This window comes from Entelurus aequoreus, linkage group LG03, assembly GCF_033978785.1.
Source record: "Entelurus aequoreus isolate RoL-2023_Sb linkage group LG03, RoL_Eaeq_v1.1, whole genome shotgun sequence".
Taxonomy (NCBI): Eukaryota; Metazoa; Chordata; class Actinopteri; order Syngnathiformes; family Syngnathidae; genus Entelurus; species Entelurus aequoreus.
Genome location: NC_084733.1, coordinates 43,436,035 through 43,455,644, shown reverse-complemented (window position 1 = coordinate 43,455,644; position 19,610 = coordinate 43,436,035). Strand labels below are relative to the sequence as shown.

The 19,610-nt window shown below is 38.5% G+C and overlaps 2 protein-coding genes and 1 long non-coding RNA gene across 6 annotated transcripts in view; 2 read left to right on the top strand and 1 right to left on the bottom strand.

The window, feature by feature from the left end:
• Positions 1–7,332, top strand: part of mocs3 (molybdenum cofactor synthesis 3) — a 28,633-nt gene extending 21,301 nt beyond the window's left edge. For all 3 annotated transcript variants that reach the window (XM_062041861.1, XM_062041860.1, XM_062041862.1), the window contains exons 9-13: positions 2,745–2,908; positions 3,001–3,048; positions 3,536–3,632; positions 3,701–3,808; positions 7,124–7,332. In XM_062041861.1, the coding sequence (XP_061897845.1) occupies positions 2,745–2,908; positions 3,001–3,048; positions 3,536–3,632; positions 3,701–3,808; positions 7,124–7,281 (575 nt within the window). In that variant the 3' untranslated portion in view covers positions 7,282–7,332. The remainder of the gene's footprint in view (positions 1–2,744; positions 2,909–3,000; positions 3,049–3,535; positions 3,633–3,700; positions 3,809–7,123) is intronic.
• Positions 3–15,767, bottom strand: LOC133646476 (uncharacterized). Its single transcript, XR_009825297.1, has 3 exons — positions 15,369–15,767; positions 2,762–2,894; positions 3–243 (listed from the first exon to the last, which is right to left on the bottom strand). It is a non-coding gene; the product is annotated as an uncharacterized LOC133646476 (long non-coding RNA).
• The window catches only part of prkd3 (protein kinase D3), a 110,555-nt gene continuing 98,679 nt past the window's right edge, over positions 7,735–19,610 (top strand). The window contains exons 1-2 of one of the 2 annotated variants that reach the window (XM_062041857.1): positions 7,735–8,096; positions 15,061–15,628. In XM_062041857.1, coding sequence (XP_061897841.1) covers positions 15,341–15,628 — 288 coding nt within the window. In that variant the 5' untranslated portion in view covers positions 7,735–8,096; positions 15,061–15,340. Of the gene's footprint in view, positions 8,097–15,060; positions 15,629–19,610 lie in introns of those variants that run through there. The other variant, XM_062041859.1, reaches the window with a different exon arrangement.

Below are 19,610 nucleotides of genomic sequence, written 5' to 3'. Positions count from 1 at the left end.
AGTGGGACGTCGGTGAATGACTATGAGAAACCTTGGAGAGGACCGCATATGTGGGTAACCCCCCCCCTCTAGGGGAGACCGAAAGCAACGGATGTCGAGTGGGTCTGACATAACATTGTGAAAGTCCAGTCCACAGTGGATCCAACACATCAGCGGGAGTCCAGTCCACAGCGGGGCCAACAGGAAACCATCCCGAGCGGAGACGGGTCAGCAGCGCAGAGATGTCCCCAACCGATGCACAGGCTAGTGGTAAATAAATGCGATCAAAAGTACGCTTACAATGGAGTTTAAGGAAGTCTCTCTATTCTGCCTATAAGAGCGCTTAAAACATCCAAACCCCTTCATTAAAGTGTTATATGCACACTGTGTTTATATGCAATGTAGCAACGGGCACATTTATAATAAAATGTAATATTTATGTATTTTGATCATTTCAAGCAATCACTTTTAATAAACGCATCTCGACAAGCGCTTTTTTTCAACATTACTGATTATTTCTCACTGCAGGCTTCATGAGAGCCAACAAACATAATAAAACATCCCTTACTGCTCAATGTCTGCTGTCATTAGGATGGCAATTCATAAAATATTTTTATATTCCCGTTTAAGTGAAGAATGACTCATACTCTGCGCAGAAAAGGAGAGTGGAACCAAGTGTCTTTTTGTGTCATTCTCACCATTTCCGGGCCTAAATTGGCTGTCAAAGTCTACCAACTTGTTGTAATACGTCCTCGTTCTTCTAATATCCAGGTGAAAGGCATGATTTGTTATCTACAGTAAATTTCCGCAAGAAAGGAAGAGAGGATGATGTCAATATTGGCACGCACACTTGTGATCACGGCACCGTGGGCAGAATAAAGGACCTCCCATTGACTTTGTTGTTAGTGGACTTTTATTTACATTTATTTACAAGTTAGACTGTATTAAAAAAATACATCCGTAATGTATTTCATAATGGTTGTGAACGATAGGCAAAATAAATAAAAAAGTGTGGTTCCCCTATTAGATACTAGGCCTTAGGGCAGTGGTTCTCAAATGGGGGTACGCGTACCCCTGGGGGTACTTGAAGGTATGCCAAGGGGTACGTGAGATTTTTTTTAAATATTCTAAAAATAGCAACAATTCAAAAATCCTTTATAAATATATTTATTGAATAATACTTCAACAAAATATGAATGTAAGTTCATAAACTGAACATCAAATCAAGTAGGCTATTCCATTCATTACCATAAACGCAGAGTTTCCCCCATGCCATGATGGTTTGACCCTCACTAAAATGTCTGTCAAGAAGAACTGTGAAAAGAAATGCAACAATGCAATATTCAGTGTTGACAGCTAGATTTTTTTGTGGACATGTTTCATAAATATTGATGTTAAAGATTTTTTTTTTTGTGAAGAAATGTTTAGAACAGGGGTCACCAACGCGGTGCCCGCGGGCACCAGGTAGCCCGTAAGGACCAGATGAGTCGCCCGCTGGCCTGTTCTAAAAATAGCTCAAATAGCAGCACTTACCAGTGAGCTGCCTCTATTTTTTAAATTGTATTTATTTACTAGCAAGCTGGTCTCGCTTTGCCCGACATTTTTAATTCTAAGAGAGACAAAACTCAAATAAAATTTGAAAATCCAAGAAAATATTTTAAAGACTTGGTCTTCACTTGTTTAAATAAATTCATTATTTTTTTTACTTTGCTTCTTGTAACTTTCAGAAAGACAATTTTAGAGAAAAAATACAACCTTAAAAAGGATTTTAGGATTTTTAAACACATATACCTTTTAAATTCCTTCCTCTTCTTTCCTGACAATTTAAATCAATGTTCGAGTAAATTTATTTTTTTTATTGTAAAGAATAATAAATAAATTTTAATTTAATTCTTCATTTTAGCTTCTGTTTTTTCGACGAAGAATATTTGTGAAATATTTCTTCAAACTTATTATGATTAAAATTCAAAAAAACTATTCTGGCAAATCTAGAAAATCTGTAGAATCAAATTTAAATCTTATTTCAAAGTCTTTTGAATTCCTTTTAAAATTTTTGTTCTGGAAAATCTAGAAGAAATAATGATTTGTCTTTGTTAGAAATATAGCTTGGTCCAATTTGTTATATATTCTAACAAAGTGTAGATTGGATTTTAACCTATTTAAAACATGTCATCAAAATTCTAAAATTAATCTTAATCAGGAAAAATTACTAATGATGTTCCATAAATTATTTTTTTAATTTTTTCAAAAAGATTCGAATTAGCTAGTTTTTCTCTTCTTTTTTTCGGTTGAATTTTGAATTTTAAAGAGTCGAAATTGAAGATAAACTATGTTTCAAAATGTAATTGTCATTTTTTTCGTGTTTTTTTTGTGTAGAAATCTTTATTTAGAATTGAATCACTTGTTTATTTTTCAACAAGTTTTTAGTTATTTTTATATCTTTTTTTCCCAAATAGTTCAAGAAAGACCACTACAAATGAGCAATATTATGCACTGTTATACAATTGAATAAATCAGAAACTGATGACATAGTGCTGTATTTTACTTCTTTATCTCTTTTTTTCAACCAAAAATGCTTTGCTCTAATTACGGGGTACTTCAATTAAAAATTTTTTCACAGGGGGTACATCACTGAAAAAAGGTTGAGAACCACTGCCTTAGGGTATTGTCTCCACACATAATTAGCTGTTAGCCGCTTGTCAACAGGGGGACTAAACATTAATAGTGTTAGCAAATGTTTGTCACAACTTAACCAAACACGGCAGCTTCATGTGGCCAGCACCTGGTAATCTTTGACGCTCAAAGTGCCAGATTCAGATCCATCCGGTTGCGTCCCAAGCAGTCGGGTTGTGCAGTGTGTGGTGAGAAGCCCAGTGTAACGCAGCTCGTGGACTACGAGGCCTTCTGCGGGTCAGCTGCAACAGATAAGGTTGGTTTTGATGTTATGGATCACAAGTTGACTCATGCTTTTATGTGACATGATTGTTTAGTTTATTATAGAACATTTTATGTTGGTTTCAGTGTCGCAGACTGAACCTCCTGTCCAGAGATCAGAGGATCTCAGTGCAGGTGAGGAACCTTTGTCCACTGCATGCTGCCCTGTTTGAGTGCTACATACTGTACTTGTCTCAAGATATGAACACACGTATCAGCACTCACCTAGCCCTAAAATGTGCGGTTTAATTTTCCACAGTAAAATAATAATACTGTGTTTGGCAAAAGTAGTATAGCAAGAAGGTTGCGTGTGCGTATGATCACACAATCTGCACTATTAAACAACCATTAGGTGCAAAGATGGAGATCACGTTGAATTTGGTTTGCTTTTGGAGCTCCAATTGGAAGCAGTTTTGTTTCCTGTTATTTCAGGAAAAGCAGTTAATATAATTATAATACGAATACAAATCAAATCATATCTTTACTTCAATCGAGTTTGCTGTAAGTCATTTACATTTCCGTGTTTAACTGGGAGATATAAATCAGTTTTCCTAAAATAAGAGCACTTCCTTCTCAATGATTATTATGTTGTGCATTAAGATATGTTTCTCTGTAATTCCAGGATTACAAATCCATTGTGGACAAAGCAGAGCCTCATCTCTTGTTGGATGTGCGCCCTCTTGTGGAGGTGGATATTTGCCATTTACCCAGCTCGCTGAGTATCCTTTGCGAGTCATACAAAACCCCTATTTTTTGTTGTTGTTATCCCCCCTAACATTGTTGACAGACATTCCGCTCGCAAGTTTAGAAGAGAGGAATAGTGAACATATCCAGTTACTTCAGGAGCACATCTGCCGATTGAAACAGCATAAGGCCGGTGACTACTGGCCTCCAGGTAACATGACAGAACTGCCACTTGGGTCGGCGTATGTTGTCGGAAATGAGGCAGTGCGTATAAACACTTGTGCATATTCACAGTCTGCTGCTTGGTGGCCTATTTTGGACTGCTTTTAGCAGATTGTAATGGGGTTGCCAGGTGACCCCTTTTTCCAAAACAAGTGTGGCCAACCTGAGCAGCTGGCCTGCTTTGGAGGAATGAATATTAAAAACTTTATTTCGGGCCTGTTTCATTCGCCCATTATGTTTCTTTAGCAATGAGTTAAATTGAGGTATGTGTAGTTTTTAACTAAAATCGAAAAGGCAGTTGTTTATAGAAGCCAATTAAAGTTTCCCTGTGTTTCGATATAAGAGAATGATCAGTGCAACATTGAACAATCTTTCTGCAGTTACGGCATTGTGGGATAGTTATAGCTGTATTAAACATCCATACTTGACCTGATGCTTAAAGGGGAACTTTACTTTGAAAAAAAGATGTACTGAAAAAAAAATTTACCTATCGTTCACAGTCATGAGAGACAAGAACACACCTCTTTTTCTTTTTTTTAGGATTTTAGGTTGATAAACGCTTTGAAGATGCGGCTAATGGTAGTCATCGCTGTAACCTAAAGCCCTCTAAAACAAGGTCAAAACCCTCCATCAAGGTTTTATATACACACTGCAAGTCTATATGTAATTTAGTAACAGACACGTTCATAACTATGTAATATGTTGTTCAATATTTACCGTATTTTGGTACTGATTTCCTCAGCGCATTGATTTCCGTCTCCATAGCAGCGCACTTCCGACTTCCGGAAACAAACACAAGTGTTTCCTAATCATGGCTGACTTGGTAACAGACAACGAAAACGACTATTTTTGGACAAATGAGGATTTACAACCTTATCTTTTTGAAGCTGAATATATGGGGATGAACTACTGCTTCTAGAAGCGAGCACGATGGAAGGGTGAAACGGAACATACGGAAGCCGAGAGAGTGAGGTTGGTCAGCGTGGCTTTGACGCTGTAAATGTGGATCTTGGAACCAAGCTATTTTGACATAAATGGAATGCTTACTCTAAATAAACCAAACAAAACGGCCCGGTCAGCTGGACCAAACGCACAACTGTCCATTGAGTGAATTACTATAATATTGATCATGATACATGTAGCACGTCATGCGTGTTATTACGAATACAGTACATATGCTGTCAAGGTAGCTGTGTACAAACAAAACATAAAATGTGGGCTAATACATTACAGATACTGTAATATGTTTTTCCGTCAGTACAAATTGGTGTCGTATCGCAGTGTTGTGCATTTCAAACGCGTTTCGTGTTGTCGTAGAAGCTAGCTTATCTCTTGCCGTAGTTAGCTTTTACGGCTAATACCAAAGCACGCAGATGTGTTACTATGCAAAAACAGTTCCTCAGTGTTCGCTCTTACAATAACAATGTCGCTACGGCTTGGTTATTATACATGTTACGGAACGTCCAGCCATCCATCCATCCATCCATCCATCCATCCATCCATTTTCTACCGCTTGTCCCTCTCAGGGTCGCGGGGGCCGGAGCCTATCTCGGATGCATTTGGGTGAAAGGTGGGGTACACCCTGGTAAATGAAGTATTATTGGCAGTTTTTGAATGCATTTTTTAAGTGATTTCGAGGTACAATTGATTGCTCCCATTAGTTGTATTGCTAGCCACCCTAGAATGAGCCGATTTTGTTAAACTGTAGAAATAAAACCTTTTGTCTTCCATAAGAATTGTGAACGATAGGCAAATTCCCAAAAAAGTGCAGTTCCCCTTTAAGTTATTCAGTCTAATAGATAAAAAGTCATATCAGTTTCAGAATCAACTTTATTGGCCAATTTTGTTTAAGACACGAGGAGATTGACTTGGAGGACTATGCTCTCTTTGTTCAATGTAAGAAATAAAGAAAAGAATAAAGAAAGAAAAAACAATGCAACTACTACGATATAACAATTACAGGGGGTTAAGTAAGCTCTGCTTCTTCCTTGATAAATTGTACGAGTGTAACTCGGATGTTCCCTAGTCTAAATCATTAAAAATGTCTCTCACAACACAAACAAACAAACCATACCTTACTGTGTAACAGTAGTTCTCAAACTTTTTTCACCAAGTACCACCTTAAAAAAAACTTGGCTCTCCAAGTACTATGTTAACAACCAACATTACAATACAATAGCGTAGTAAGCCTAAATATTAATATAAAAACAAGGCAGAGGTTGTATTTGACGAGTATATTTATTATTTTTGGCCACTGTGACATTACGCACAGTTTGAAAAGTAACACTGTTTAATATAGAAAAATAAAACACTGTACTTTAATCAAGTGATTCTTTGGTGTCATTCTTTGGTGTACCACTAGATGGAGCCCGCGTACCACTAGTGGTACATGTACCACAGTTTGAGAATCCATCAATCCATCCATTTCCTACCGCTTATCAATCACTCCTGTATAATAAAATATATCTCATAAAAACATGCTACAAAAAAACATACTGCACTTAATCGGTCAGTATACGTTTCAGTCATTTGATTTTTGGTTCATGAATGGGGAATTTATAAGTAAAAATTATTGGTTTATTTTAATTTCATTTTGAAATACATTTGGAAAAACAAAGCATTCTTCTTTTTCTGTTTTGATGAGCAATAGTTACGTTTACAATCGGTTCGATTTTCAATTTATATTTCATATAACAAAAATCAAATTCACCAGATGACAGAAATAGGGAGAAAATGACTCGTAAAAACACATTTCAATTATTTAAGTGAGCATTAACCTGTGATTAATCAAGTGTAATAAATCAGATTTTTTTATTTTTATTATCGTTTGAGAGCATTGATATTAGCATCTGTGATCCATGATCTTTCTGAACAACACCCTTTTTCCCCTAATGGCCAGTCTGTGCTTTCGTTGTAACTATCAACTTCCGGGTCCGGTGCTGAAATATGAAAAAACATCTGTTTATGGTCCTTTTTTCCAAATATAAAATGAAAATCACATCGTTTTGTAGAATTTGTTTTTGCTTTTTGACCCCAGAAAAGCAAAATACTTTGTTTCTCAATTAATTTTTTTTTCTCCTAAATAAAATTCAAATAAACCAAATTATTTTTGATTTGCAATTCTGATTCTTAAAATGAAAATTCAATGACCGAAAAATACACCTATTTTTATTTGAATATGCTGGGTCTCTAGCTCTTTTTCTCCCCTTACATTTACTGTATGCCCTTCCATATACAGTATATATAACGTACACAGGAATGCAATTCAAACAAGAGAAAAACATCTCTCTCTGGTTTCTTCCAGTTTATGTGATTTGTAAGCTGGGCAACGACTCTCAGAAGGCGGTGCAGGTTCTAGAGAAGATGAGTGGATCAGAAGTGGACAATATCTCAGCGAAAGACATCTGTGGAGGCCTGATGGCTTGGGCCCGGAGGGTAGACCTCACATTCCCACAATATTAATGTTTTTATTGTTTTTTTGAAAATAAACATGGTCATTTTTTTACCACTACATATCAATATGGTGTTGTCTCATCTTTCACGTATTCCTTGCTGACGACATCAACAGTAAAATATTTATTCACATTCATGAACAATAAAATCTACATTGTGTGTTTTCCGGTGTGTGGAGGAAGTTGGTAAGTTACATTTATACTGTCCACGTGTAGGGTAGGCATAATTCCATACATAATTCCACACAGGCCATTTATTAAAAAAAAAACTCAGAAAGTTACATTTATTTTGCCATGACCCCTGAATGACTGTTTTCCAATCTCGAGTGTGTTCCGAACCGATCCAGATCTTCTGAATCAACATTCCGGCACAAATAACGGAAAAGGTCAGCGCATGCGCAGTTGACTTTACTCTATCAGTGGCGCCATTGTTTGACGGGTTGTAGTCCAAGATGTCCTCTCTACAATAGGATGTCGATTGTATGGAAAGCGGTCAAAGACTACAACTCCCAGTGAATTGTAAAACTTTCTTTCCCCCTCTCTCGTTGAGTAGGGGGAGTAGTCACAGCTGGAAGGATAATAAGATGCGCATGAATTGACTGAAATAAGCGATAAAGGACATTAAATGGCCGGGTCGGTCCGTCTCAACAAGCTTTTACACGAGTTCTCAGTTGCTATGTGCTTTAGTCAAGTTACGCGTTCGTCGGAGACTTTCAACAAAGTGCAGGTTAAACTTGAGACGTCGCTTTCCTCAGTTGATGGAGATTCAAAGTTTGCTCGGTCCACTCGCACTGGAAAGAAATGCCTCCTTCGTTGACTGTGAAGGTAAAGTATGACTTTTTGAAAGCTTTTAAAGACGACGTTTGGCTTCAGAACGGCAACAAAAAAGTTGAGGTGCTTATTCAGGATTGATCAATGTACGTTGTTGAGGTCTCGGATTGTGTTCTGCCAGCATATGCAAGTCGTAGGTGGGAGGAGTACAGATGTTTCCAAGCCCTTGTTCCAGATGTAAACGGATTTGGATTTGTTTTACATATCGAAATGATGTGCTAATTCTCAGCTCCAATGCATTTTATACCATCGTTTTCATCCATGCCACACATCTAGAAAGTCACCGAATGCTTAAAAAGGTAAATGCTATCATTACAACTGCCATTGATGACCAAATTAAACTGTAGTTCCTTTTTAATATAAAGTTTGACGTTTTACGATATGCACTTACAGGAAATAGATGTAAGATTCCCTTGTGGAACCTTAAAGGGGAACTGCACTTTTTGGAAAAACATTCAAAAACCGCCAACAGTACTTCATTCACATTTCGTGACCTGCACAAGTGTTGGCAATATTGTTATTATAAGCGCCAACGCCGAGGAACTACTTTTAGCGGCGCCGTGATCACATGTAACTAAGTGGATGAATTGATTTACGTGGACCCCGACTTAAACAAGTTGAAAAACTTATTCGGGTGTTACCATTTAGTGGTCAATTGTACGGAATATGTACTGCACTGTGCAAACTACTAATACAAGTTTCAATCAATTCAATCAATCAATGGTTGAGTGGTTGTTTATTGAGTATGTCATAGTCAGCTCCACACCATACATGTAGTACATAATATACATACACTACCGTTCAAAAGTTTGGGGTTACCCAAACAATTTTGTGGAATAGCCTTCATTTTTAAGAACAAGAATAGACTGTCGAGTTTCAGATGAAAGTTCTCTTTTTCTGGCCATTTTGAGCGTTTAATTGACCCCACAAATGTGATGCTCCAGAAACTCAATCTGCTCAAAGGAAGGTCAGTTTTGTAGCTTCTGTAACGAGCTAAACTGTTTTCAGATGTGTGAACATGATTGCACAAGGGTTTTTTAATCATCAATTAGCCTTCTGAGCCAATGAGCAAACACATTGTACCATTAGAACACTGGAGTGATAGTTGCTGGAAGTGGGCCTCTATACACCTATGTAGATATTGCACCAAAAACCAGACATTTGCAGCTAGAATAGTCATTTACTACATTAGCAATGTATAGAGTGTATTTCTTTAAAGTTAAGACTAGTTTAAAGTTATCTTCAATGAAAAGTACAGTGCTTTTCCTTCAAAAATAAGGACATTTCAATGTGACCCCAAATTTTGAACGGTAGTGTACATATCTCCAGTGAACAATCTTGTGCTCAATGGCAATATTATTTCACAAAAAAAAGAAAAAATTTAATGAACAAAATGAAATTTAATTAAACATATCTCAAAAGGGTAATGGGAAGAAGTATACACTTTTTGAATCCCACCCTTTTTTACATAGTTACTTTAACTAATATCCAGTTTCCTCTGAACCACATTTGATCACATTCATTTGGATCCACATAACTTAATTTGCCCAGAACAATGTGCTTACAATTCTCAATATATCATCATAAGTCATATAAGTAATTCATACTCACATTCAAAATAAGCCTAGACCTCAGTATACCGAACCAAAATATTAGATTTGTACAATTTCTTAAAATGCTCAATGTTTGAACAGTGTTTGAGTTCATCACTCAGGCTGTTCCATATTTTCACCCCACAGACTGAGACACAAAAACTTTTCCTTGTGCTAAGTGCTGAAACGTGTTTATATTTTACCGTTCCTCTGAGGTTATACCCCACATCCCTTTCTATGAATAAACTTTAAATATCTGCAGGCAATTGATAACTTCTTGTTTTAAACATAATAAGCCATGTCAAATATTCTAGTTTATGCAGCTACTGGCATACTGATCCGATGAGCTGCTGCATCGCCTCTGAGTTGGTGGAAGTTAGGATCAATTTGAATTCTCCCTCCTTCCCCTCCCCTCTTCTACTTGACACTCCGTGAAGTATTGCAAATACACCCCTATGCATATGGACGTCAATTGAATCTCCCTAAGTCATCAACCCTCGCAGTTTGCCAGCAGTGACGTAAGGCAGATGCAACAAATGTTTTTTTACTTTCAAGTAGCCGTCACATGCGATGTTCGGCTTTGCTTGTGCTAATTTTTTTTTCTTCACCTTTCTTTATTAAGAAGAAGACTGTTTAGAAGACAGAGTTTTTGGCGAAATATGCAAGTGCTCGCACATCAGCTCGCGAAGTGTTTCATTCTGTATTTGTGTTTGAAGCCAATATTTACTTGCAGTAGCAAAGGTTTGAAGTCTGACTAAACCACCAGTTTTATTATTATAAAAAAATCATTAATTATGCTTATTACTCACATTTGTACACTTCTCTGATTTTCTTGTCTGCCATCGCACTCGATCGTGTCGGGAGGTCTACAAGCTCACTTCGCTTCGAAGGAGGGACTTTGCCCTTCCCCCCTACCTGACAGATAATTTGAACGCTTCTTGATTGACGTGAACGCGCAAAACCAAGGAGGGAGGGCAAAAACGAGGGCGAAGGAGAAGTATTCGAATTGAACCTTAAAGGCCTACTGAAACCCACTACTACCGACCACGCAGTCTGATAGTATCATAGTAACATTGCAACACATGCCAATACGGCCGGGTTAACTTATAAATTGCAATTTTAAATTTCCCGCCACACTTCCGGTTGAAAACGTCTAGATATGATGACATACACTACCGTTCAAAAGTTTGGGGTCACATTGAAATGTCCTTATTTTTCAATGAAGATAACTTTAAACTAGTCTTAACTTTAAAGAAATACACTCTATACATTGCTAATGGGGTAAATGACTATTCTAGCTGCAAATGTCTGGTTTTTGGTGCAATATCTACATAGGTGGGTAGAGGCCCATTTCCAGCAACTCTCACTCCAGTGTTCTAATGGTACAATGTGTTTGCTCATTGGCTCAGAAGGCTAATTGATGATTAGAAAACCCTTGTGCAATCATGTTCACCCATCTGAAAACAGTTTAACTCGTTACAGAAGCTACAAAACTGACCTTCCTTTGAGCAGATTGAGTTTCTGGAGCATCACATTTGTGGGGTCAATTAAACGCTCAAAATGGCCAGAAAAAGAGAACTTTCATCTGAAACTCGACAGTCTATTCTTGTTCTTAGAAATGAAGGCTATTCCACAAAATTGTTTGGGTGACCCCAAACTTTTGAACGGTAGTGTATGCGCGTGACTGAATCAGTTGATGCGGAAGTATTGGTACCCCATTAAATACAACACAAAAAAGCTCTGTTTTCATTTCAAAATTCCACAGTATTCTGGACATCTGTGTTGGTGAATCTTTTGCAATTTGTTTAATGAACAATGGAGACTGCAAAGAAGAAAGTTGTAGGTGGGATCTGTGTATTAGCGGCGGACTACAGCAACACAACCAGGAAGACAGAGATGGATAGCAGACGCGTTAGCCGGCGAACTCACCTTTACTTCCTCCGTCTCGCCGACCGCATCTGTGATCGGGTGAAGTCCTTCGTCGCACCGTTGATCGCTGGAACGCAGGTGAGTACGGGTGTTGAAGAGCAGATGAGGGCTGGCTGGCGTAGGTGGATAGCTAATGTTTTTAGCATAGCTCTGTGATGTCCGGTTGCTAAGTTAGCTTCAATGGCGTCATTAGCAACAGCATTGTTAACCTTCGCCAGGCTGGAAAGCATTAACCGTGTATTTACATGTCCCTGGTTTAATAGTATTGTTGATCTTCTGTCTATCCTTCCAGTCAGGGATTTATTTATTTTGTTTCTATATGCAGTTAAGCACGATGCTATCACGTTAGCTCCGTAGCTAAAGTGTTTCGTCGATGTATTGTTGTGGAGATAAAAGTCACTGAATGTCCATTTCGCGTTCTCGACTCTCATTTTCAAGAGGATATAGTATCCGAGGTGGTTTAAAATACAAATCTGTGATCCACAATAGAAAAAGGAGAGAGTGTGGAATCCAATGAGCCAGCTTGTACCTAAGTTACGGTCAGAGCGAAAAAAGATATGTCTTGCACTGCATTCTAGTACTTCACTCGAACGTTTCTCATCCACAAATCTTTCATCCTCGCTCAAATTAATGGGGTAATCGTCGCTTTCTCTGTCCGAATCGCTCTAGCTGCGTTGAAAACAATAGGAAAATGTGAGGAGCCTTTCAATTGACTACGTCACGCTACTTCCGGTAGGGGCAAGGCTTTTTTTTATCAGATACCAAAGTTGCGATCTTTATCGTCGTTGTTCTCTACTAAATCCTTTCAGCAAAAATATGGCAATATCGCAAAATGATCAAGTATGACACATAGAATGGATCTGCTATCCCCGTTTAAATAAAAAAAAATTCATTTCAGTATGCCTTTAAAGAGAAACTGCACTTTTTACCTATCGTTCACAACCATTATGAGAGACAAGAAGACAAAAGTTTTTTGTTTTTTTTCGCTTTCTAACATGTAAAATTACGGTTGTTCTAGGGGGTTAGCAAGGCAGCTAATGAGAGCAATCAATTCTACCTCTAAATCACTTTTAAAAATACATTCAAAAACCGTTAACAATACTTAATTTACGTTCCGTAACCTGTATAATAACCAAGCTGTAGCGACATTGTAATTGTAAGAGCGAACACCGAGGAACTCTTTTTCTAGCGTAGTAACACATCGCCATGCTACGGTATTAGTCTTAGAAGCTAACTACGGCAAGAGATAAGCTAGTTTCTACGACAATACGAAACACGTTTGAGTTTGTAATGCACACCACTGCGATACAACACCAATGTGTACTAGTTTAGAAACATGAATAATCATATTACAGTATCTGTAAAGTATTAGCCCACATTTCATGTTTTGGTTGTACACAGTTAGCCAGACATTGTATGTACTGTAGATGTAATAACACGCATGGCGTGCTGCGTGTATCATGATTGATATTAAAGTGACTCACTCGATGGACAGTTGTTCGGCTGGTCCAGCAGACCGGTGACGTTTTCTGTTGATTTTGGGTAAGCACACCATTTATGTCGAAATAGCCTGGCTCCAAGTTAGCACCAAAATCGCTTCCACCTCACTCTCGGCTTCCGTCTGCTCCAACGTCTCACTCTTCCTTCGTGCTCGCTTCTATAAGTAGCAGTTTATTTAGCGATATATATATTTGTGAATCCTCATTTGTCAAAAAACAGTCATCTTCGTTGTCTGTTAACAAGTCTGCCATGATTAGGAAACACTTGTGTTTGATTCCGGAAGTAGGAACACAAGTTTTTGCCAGAAGTCGGAAGTGCGCTGCTTTGGAAATGAAAATCAATGCGCGGAAGAAATGATTAAAATGATCAAAATAGGGTAAATATTGAACATACTACATATTGTTATGAACATGTCTCTTACTACATTATATATTTACTTGCAGTGTGTATAGAAAACCTTGATGGAGGGTTTTGAAGTTGTTTTAGAGTGCTTTGAAGGCTACAATGTCGACTCCCATTAGCCACATTTTTCAAGCGTTTTTTTTAAATCATCTTTAAAATCGTAAAAAAAAAGACGTGTTTCTGTCTCTCATTATTATTGTGAACGATAGGCACAATTACAAAAGAAGTGCAGTTCCCCCTTAATTGTAGATTATAAGTAATACTTCTCACTTGTATAGAAGAAGGTTGTGGACATAAACCGAGCAGTTGGTCAACTTTGACATTCAACCTAGACTTGGAGATGGCGAGAAAGACATGAAAAGATGCTTGTTTGCTGCCACTTTTTTTATTTTATTTTACTTTTTACCTGCGTGAGGATTATGATTAATTCTTCATCTAAGATCTGCCTATCACTCAGCTTCTAAAATTTGTAGTTCATCCTCTGTATATTCAAGCTAAAAAATATAAGGTTCTGGATCATCGATTGTCCCAAAGTAGTTATTGTTTGCTGACATGAAGTCTGCCACAATTAGTAGTTGTAGTAGAAAGAGGTTTTAGCACATGAACATCGGATCGGTAAAAGTCGTTTAGAATCTCATTAATACCATAAAAATGGGCAACTTTCATTTTTCAGACACGATAAAGGCTTATATAAGTTCAAACCCATATTATTTTGATAACCACGAATATAAGTGTTTCTCTTACATGTAGTAATCAGTTTTGAACAGACGAAGCCCCAGCAGTGCTGCGTTAGCAAGTATGTGCGCTAACGCCGCGGAAATTGATTTTTGACAGGGGCCCCTCCTGAAAAAAATAAATTATGCCCCTCCTTAAATGTACAAAGTATTGTCTGTCCAACCTGTCTTTGCAGCGCGATGCCATCCTTTATCACAGCCATTTGTGTAACTGTGGCAGTTTGCACTAACATTTCAAATGTGCTAAATAAAGACACAGAACAGTTTTAGTCATGATAAAACACATTGCACTTGCTGAATGATTATATTTGCATCTTCTCCTCCCAATATTATGGCCGTTCTGATGATCATCATATATTTTTCATATTCAAGATGATTGCGGTCCTTAATTTTCTCACTTAAGAGATGCAATCCTCTGTGAACGAGCTTAGATTAGATCAGCTTTGGGTGCGCTATCAAGTTTGCATATATTTTAGTACACGTAAACTTCTAGAAACTCGGGCCCATTCTACGCAATTTGAAATTGTCTCCCGTCTTCTGTAGGTGGCATAAGCAGGCTGATGTAGGCTGCAGTGCCCACCTTTTGGAGTTAAAAGTGGGCCTTTTAAAATGTGCTGTAAAGTCATTAGAAGACAAGCCTAAAATGATTACTGTGGCTATTTTGAAGGGAATTTTATTTGTAGACATAATTTTTAGGTCAAGAACTATGAAATAAGTGCCAATGTTGTCGGCATCAGAGGGGCCATTTTAATGTTGTTAAATATTTAGTTTGTCAAGACGTATGTTTGTTTTTGTTGACAGGCTTCCTGTGGTCAGAGTGGATCAGTGACTTCATTAAAAACAAGGAGCACCACTTCAAGATATGACGTTTGTTGCAGGGCTACTCCGGAATGTTCAGAAACTTTATTTCATGTGGTAAACAACAGTGCCGTGTGGCACCACTGATTTTAGTTGACACTCTGGAAAATCCCAGATTTCTGACTCACTAAGACTGATGAGTACCAAAGGTATTCCCAGCCAAATACCCTGTCACGGAACCCTGTAGTATTCAACTTTGCAAGTCGCCATTGGAAGAAAGCCAATGTCTGCCTCCTCTCCCGCATCCTTACCTCGAGCCTACCTCCACTCTCTCCATCCGCACCATCCGACCTTGCCAGCCATTCTGTCCCCTTCCCCGGTTGGACCGCTCTACACACGGCTGTCCAACGGAAGCCACGATGCCCCGAGCCCCACCAATTCTCGTAGCTCTTTCCATGGGGTGTCCTTCCTGCTGCAGATTGGACTGACAAGGGAGACAGTCAACCTGGAGGCCAGTGACCTGTCGCTTTCGGCTGTCAAGGACCTGGTGTGCTCTATAGTGGACCATAAGGTAAGGATCGCGTTTAAAATGTCTCACCAAAAGCTTTTTTTTTCATTTGTGTAATCAGTTTTCTCTTAACATCTCCTGAGGTGAAAAATTCTGCACAAACAAGTCCATACCCAGTGCTGTTTTGTTTTTAAACTCGAGCAGCTATTCTGAAAGGCTGCAGTGGACCAATATGCTGCATCAGCATGTGTTTTGTCAACTTACCATATTCATCTATTGAAGAGTTCCAGAACAAACATCTGGGCCTCCTGCCCTGAGACTGACACAGCAGAAGTATACACATAATAGCTGCGGCGATCCTGTATACTCAAAACAGTCTGATAGTGACTTTGCATTTTAATGTAAATATCCGTAAAGTTGCACAAACAGGTTTAATAGCTACTGGGGTTTTATACTTGAAAAATACACACTCAGTGTAGGAACTAACCTTAATTAAACTTCCGTTTGTAGCCTAAAATGTGCCACTAACAGGTGCAGAATTATAGGGCTTGAAAGTATGACGTGGAAACACATTGCATTATGGGTCTTGCTGGACTTGGAATCGCTTATTTACATGGCTGAATATAAGAATCTGTGCTTAGGTTTTGTTTTTTCCTTAACAAGTTGGTACGAATTTTCTCATTTCCAGAGTTAAAGAAAAGCCAAAGGAAGTCTGCTTAATGAGCTAATAAAGAGACGGCAAATAGCCTGGATAGCAGCCGTAGGACAATCAAACATGACTTTCAACGCCATCACCTGGTACATGTCAGTATGTTCACTGCATTTTCACACGGGTAGATGCAGAGATAGGCTCCAGCAGCCCCCGCGACCCCGAAAGGGACAAGCGGTAGAAAATGGATGGATGGATGGATGGAAGTTTGAATCAAAGCCTGTTTTATTCTGTTGCACACGTAGCATTTATCATAAATTCGTACTATAAGCCAATACCTTTTTCCAACGCTTTGAACCCTGCGGTTTATAAAACGGCGTGGATAATTTGTGGATTTTTCTTAGCTGATGGTCATAATGCAAAAAAGTAAAAACAAAAACCCAAAGCAAATACACTGAATAGTTGTTATTGTTTGTGCTATGGCGCCATCTTCTGGATGAGTTACTCACTGCAGGCGCTGCTGTGGCGCATTTCCCTTCTGTTTAGAACAGGGGTGCACACACTTTTTCACCATACAAACTACTTATAAAATGACCAAGCCAAAATGATCTACCTACTACAAAAGTTCAAAACATATATTTATTTATGAATATATTGAGAATTCTTTATATGCACAATATATGTTAATGTACCTTGCAAAATTGAATGAGTCCATATTGCACAACACAATTAACTATGTAACTCTGTAACTATGTACTTTTTTGTCATTACCGTACTCTGATGACTTGCATTGGATGGAATGAAAGGAACGATGCTTCGGTGGCAGCTTTCGCTTACGAAGTTCGCAGTGGGAAAAATGACTGCTGCCCGTACAACTGGCATTTTAGTTCCTTCACCTTTCTCCTCCTCAGCTCGCTTGTCGGTGGGAAGTCGGTGTCGTAGTTTTTATGAACAGTTCGAAAATGCCGCTCCACATTTCCCTGCTTTGGTATTGCAACGGTAGTCTGACAGATGAAGCATATGCATGACAACGTGACATCGTGAAAAAAATTCCTCCTTCCATTCTGTATGAAAGTGATACGCTTTTGGCATTTTGCTTGGTCCAGCTCCTCCACTCATTTGTATACCCTTTCTCAAGTTTAGAGAAAAAAACCAAGGCTATAAAATGGAGGCTAACTTGGTAACTGGCTAGCTGGCTTGATAGTTGGGCCGTATTTTGCGTAGTTGTTTGCGCATGGGCAGTTAGTGGTGTGCCGTCAGAGCTGATGCTGAAGTCTATTTTTTTTTAATGCCATGTGATCTACTCACACTACCTTTGCGATCGACTTTGTCTGGTTTAGACCGATGGTGTCAAACTCATTTTAGCTCAGGGGCAGTTTGGAGTAAAATCTATTCCCACGTGGGCCAGACGGGTAAAATCATTATATTCTTTATTTGATATTAAACTTAGAGGAGAGCACATTTTTAACATTGGCAGCAATTTACAATTCCGCCCAGGATCTCGCGACCCTTTTTTGAGATGCCTGATTTTGCTGGAGCTTTTCTCTAAAAATGTTAGATATAAGTTGCCATGTTTTTTTTTTCATGTTTGTTGCAATAAAACTGTGGAAGAAAATGGAAGTTGCACTAAATCATGATTATAATAAGGACATTTTTTGAAGAATAGGTCATCAATGAGCAAATATAAAGGGCAAAAAGACTGAGAAAAGCATTTTACCAACATGGCACACACAAATGTGCAAAAAAATTAAAAAATATGTATTCCCTTATTAACCATTTACTCCCCTTTATGAAAAGTAAAAAAAAAATGCTATCTCAGCCTTCACTTAACATTAGAAAAAAATTAGATATTTATAGTTAAAATCATTTATGCTGAAGACTACTTAACAACGTTTATACTCTTCAGGGACATTAATATACAAAAACCAAAACTAGTGAAGTTGGCACATTGTGTAAATGGTAAATAAAAACAGAATTCAATGATTTTCAAACCCTTTTCAACCTATATTCAATTGAATAGACTACAAAGACAAGATACTTAACGTTCGAACTGGAAAACTTAATTTTTTGCAAATATTAGCTCATTTGGAATTTGATGCGTGCAACATGTTTCAAAAAAGCTGGCACAACTGGCAAAAAGACTGAGAAAGTTGAGGAATGCTCATCAAACACTTATTTGGAACATCCCACAGGTGAACAGGCTAATTGGGAACAGGTGGGTGCCATGCTTGGGTATAAAAGCAGCTTCCATGAAATGCTCAGTCATTCACAAACAAGGATGGGGCGAGGGTCACCACTTTGTGAACAAATGCGTGAGCAAATTGTCGAACAGTTTAAGAACAACATTTCTCAACGAGCTATTGCAAGGAATTCAGGGATTTCACCATCTATGGTCCGTAATATCATCAAAAGGTTCAGAGAATCTGGAGAAATCACTGAAAGTAAGCAATGAGATTACGGACCTTCGATATCTCAGGCGGTACTGCATCAAAAAGCGACATTAGTGTGTAAAGAATATCACCACATGGGCTCAGGAACACTTCAGAAACCCACTGTCAGTAACTACAGATCGTCGCTACATCTGTAAGTGCAAGTTAAAACTCTACTTTGCAAAGCGAAAGCCATTTATCAACAACACCCAGAAACGCCGCCAGCTTCGCTAGGCCCGAGCTCATCTAAGATGGACTGATGCAAAGTGCAAGTGTGTTCTGTGGTCTGACGAGTCCACATTTCAAATTGTTTTTGGAAACTGTGGACGTTGTGTCCTGCGGAACAAAGGGGAAAAGAACCATCCGGATTGTTATAGGGGCAAAGTTCAAAAGCCAGCATCTGTGATGGTATGGGGGTGTATTAGTGCCAAAGGCATGGGTAACTTACACATCTGGGAAGGCACCATTAATACTGAAAGGTACATACAGGTTTTGGTACAACATATGTTGCCATCCAAGCAACGTTACCGTGGACGCCCCTGCTTGTCAGCAAGACAATGCCGAGCCACGTGTTACAACAGCGTGGCTTCATAGTAAAAGAGTGCGGGTAGTAGACTGGCTTGCCTGTAGTCCAGACCTGTCTCCCATTGAAAATGTGTGGCGCAATATGAAGCCTAAAATACCACAACCGGACTGTTGAACAACTTAAGCTGTACATCAAGCAAGAATGGGAAGGAATTTCACCCGAAAAGCCTCAAAAATGTGTCTCCTCAGTTCCCAAATGTTTACTGAGTGTTGTTAAAAGGAAAGGCCATGTAACACAGTGGTAACAATGCCCCTGTGCCAACTTTTTTGCAATGTGTTGCTGCCATTAAAGTCTAAGTTAATGATTACCGGTATTTGCAAAACATTTTTTTTGTTTCTCAGTTCAAACATTAAATATATTGTCTTAACAGGGTGTTCAATT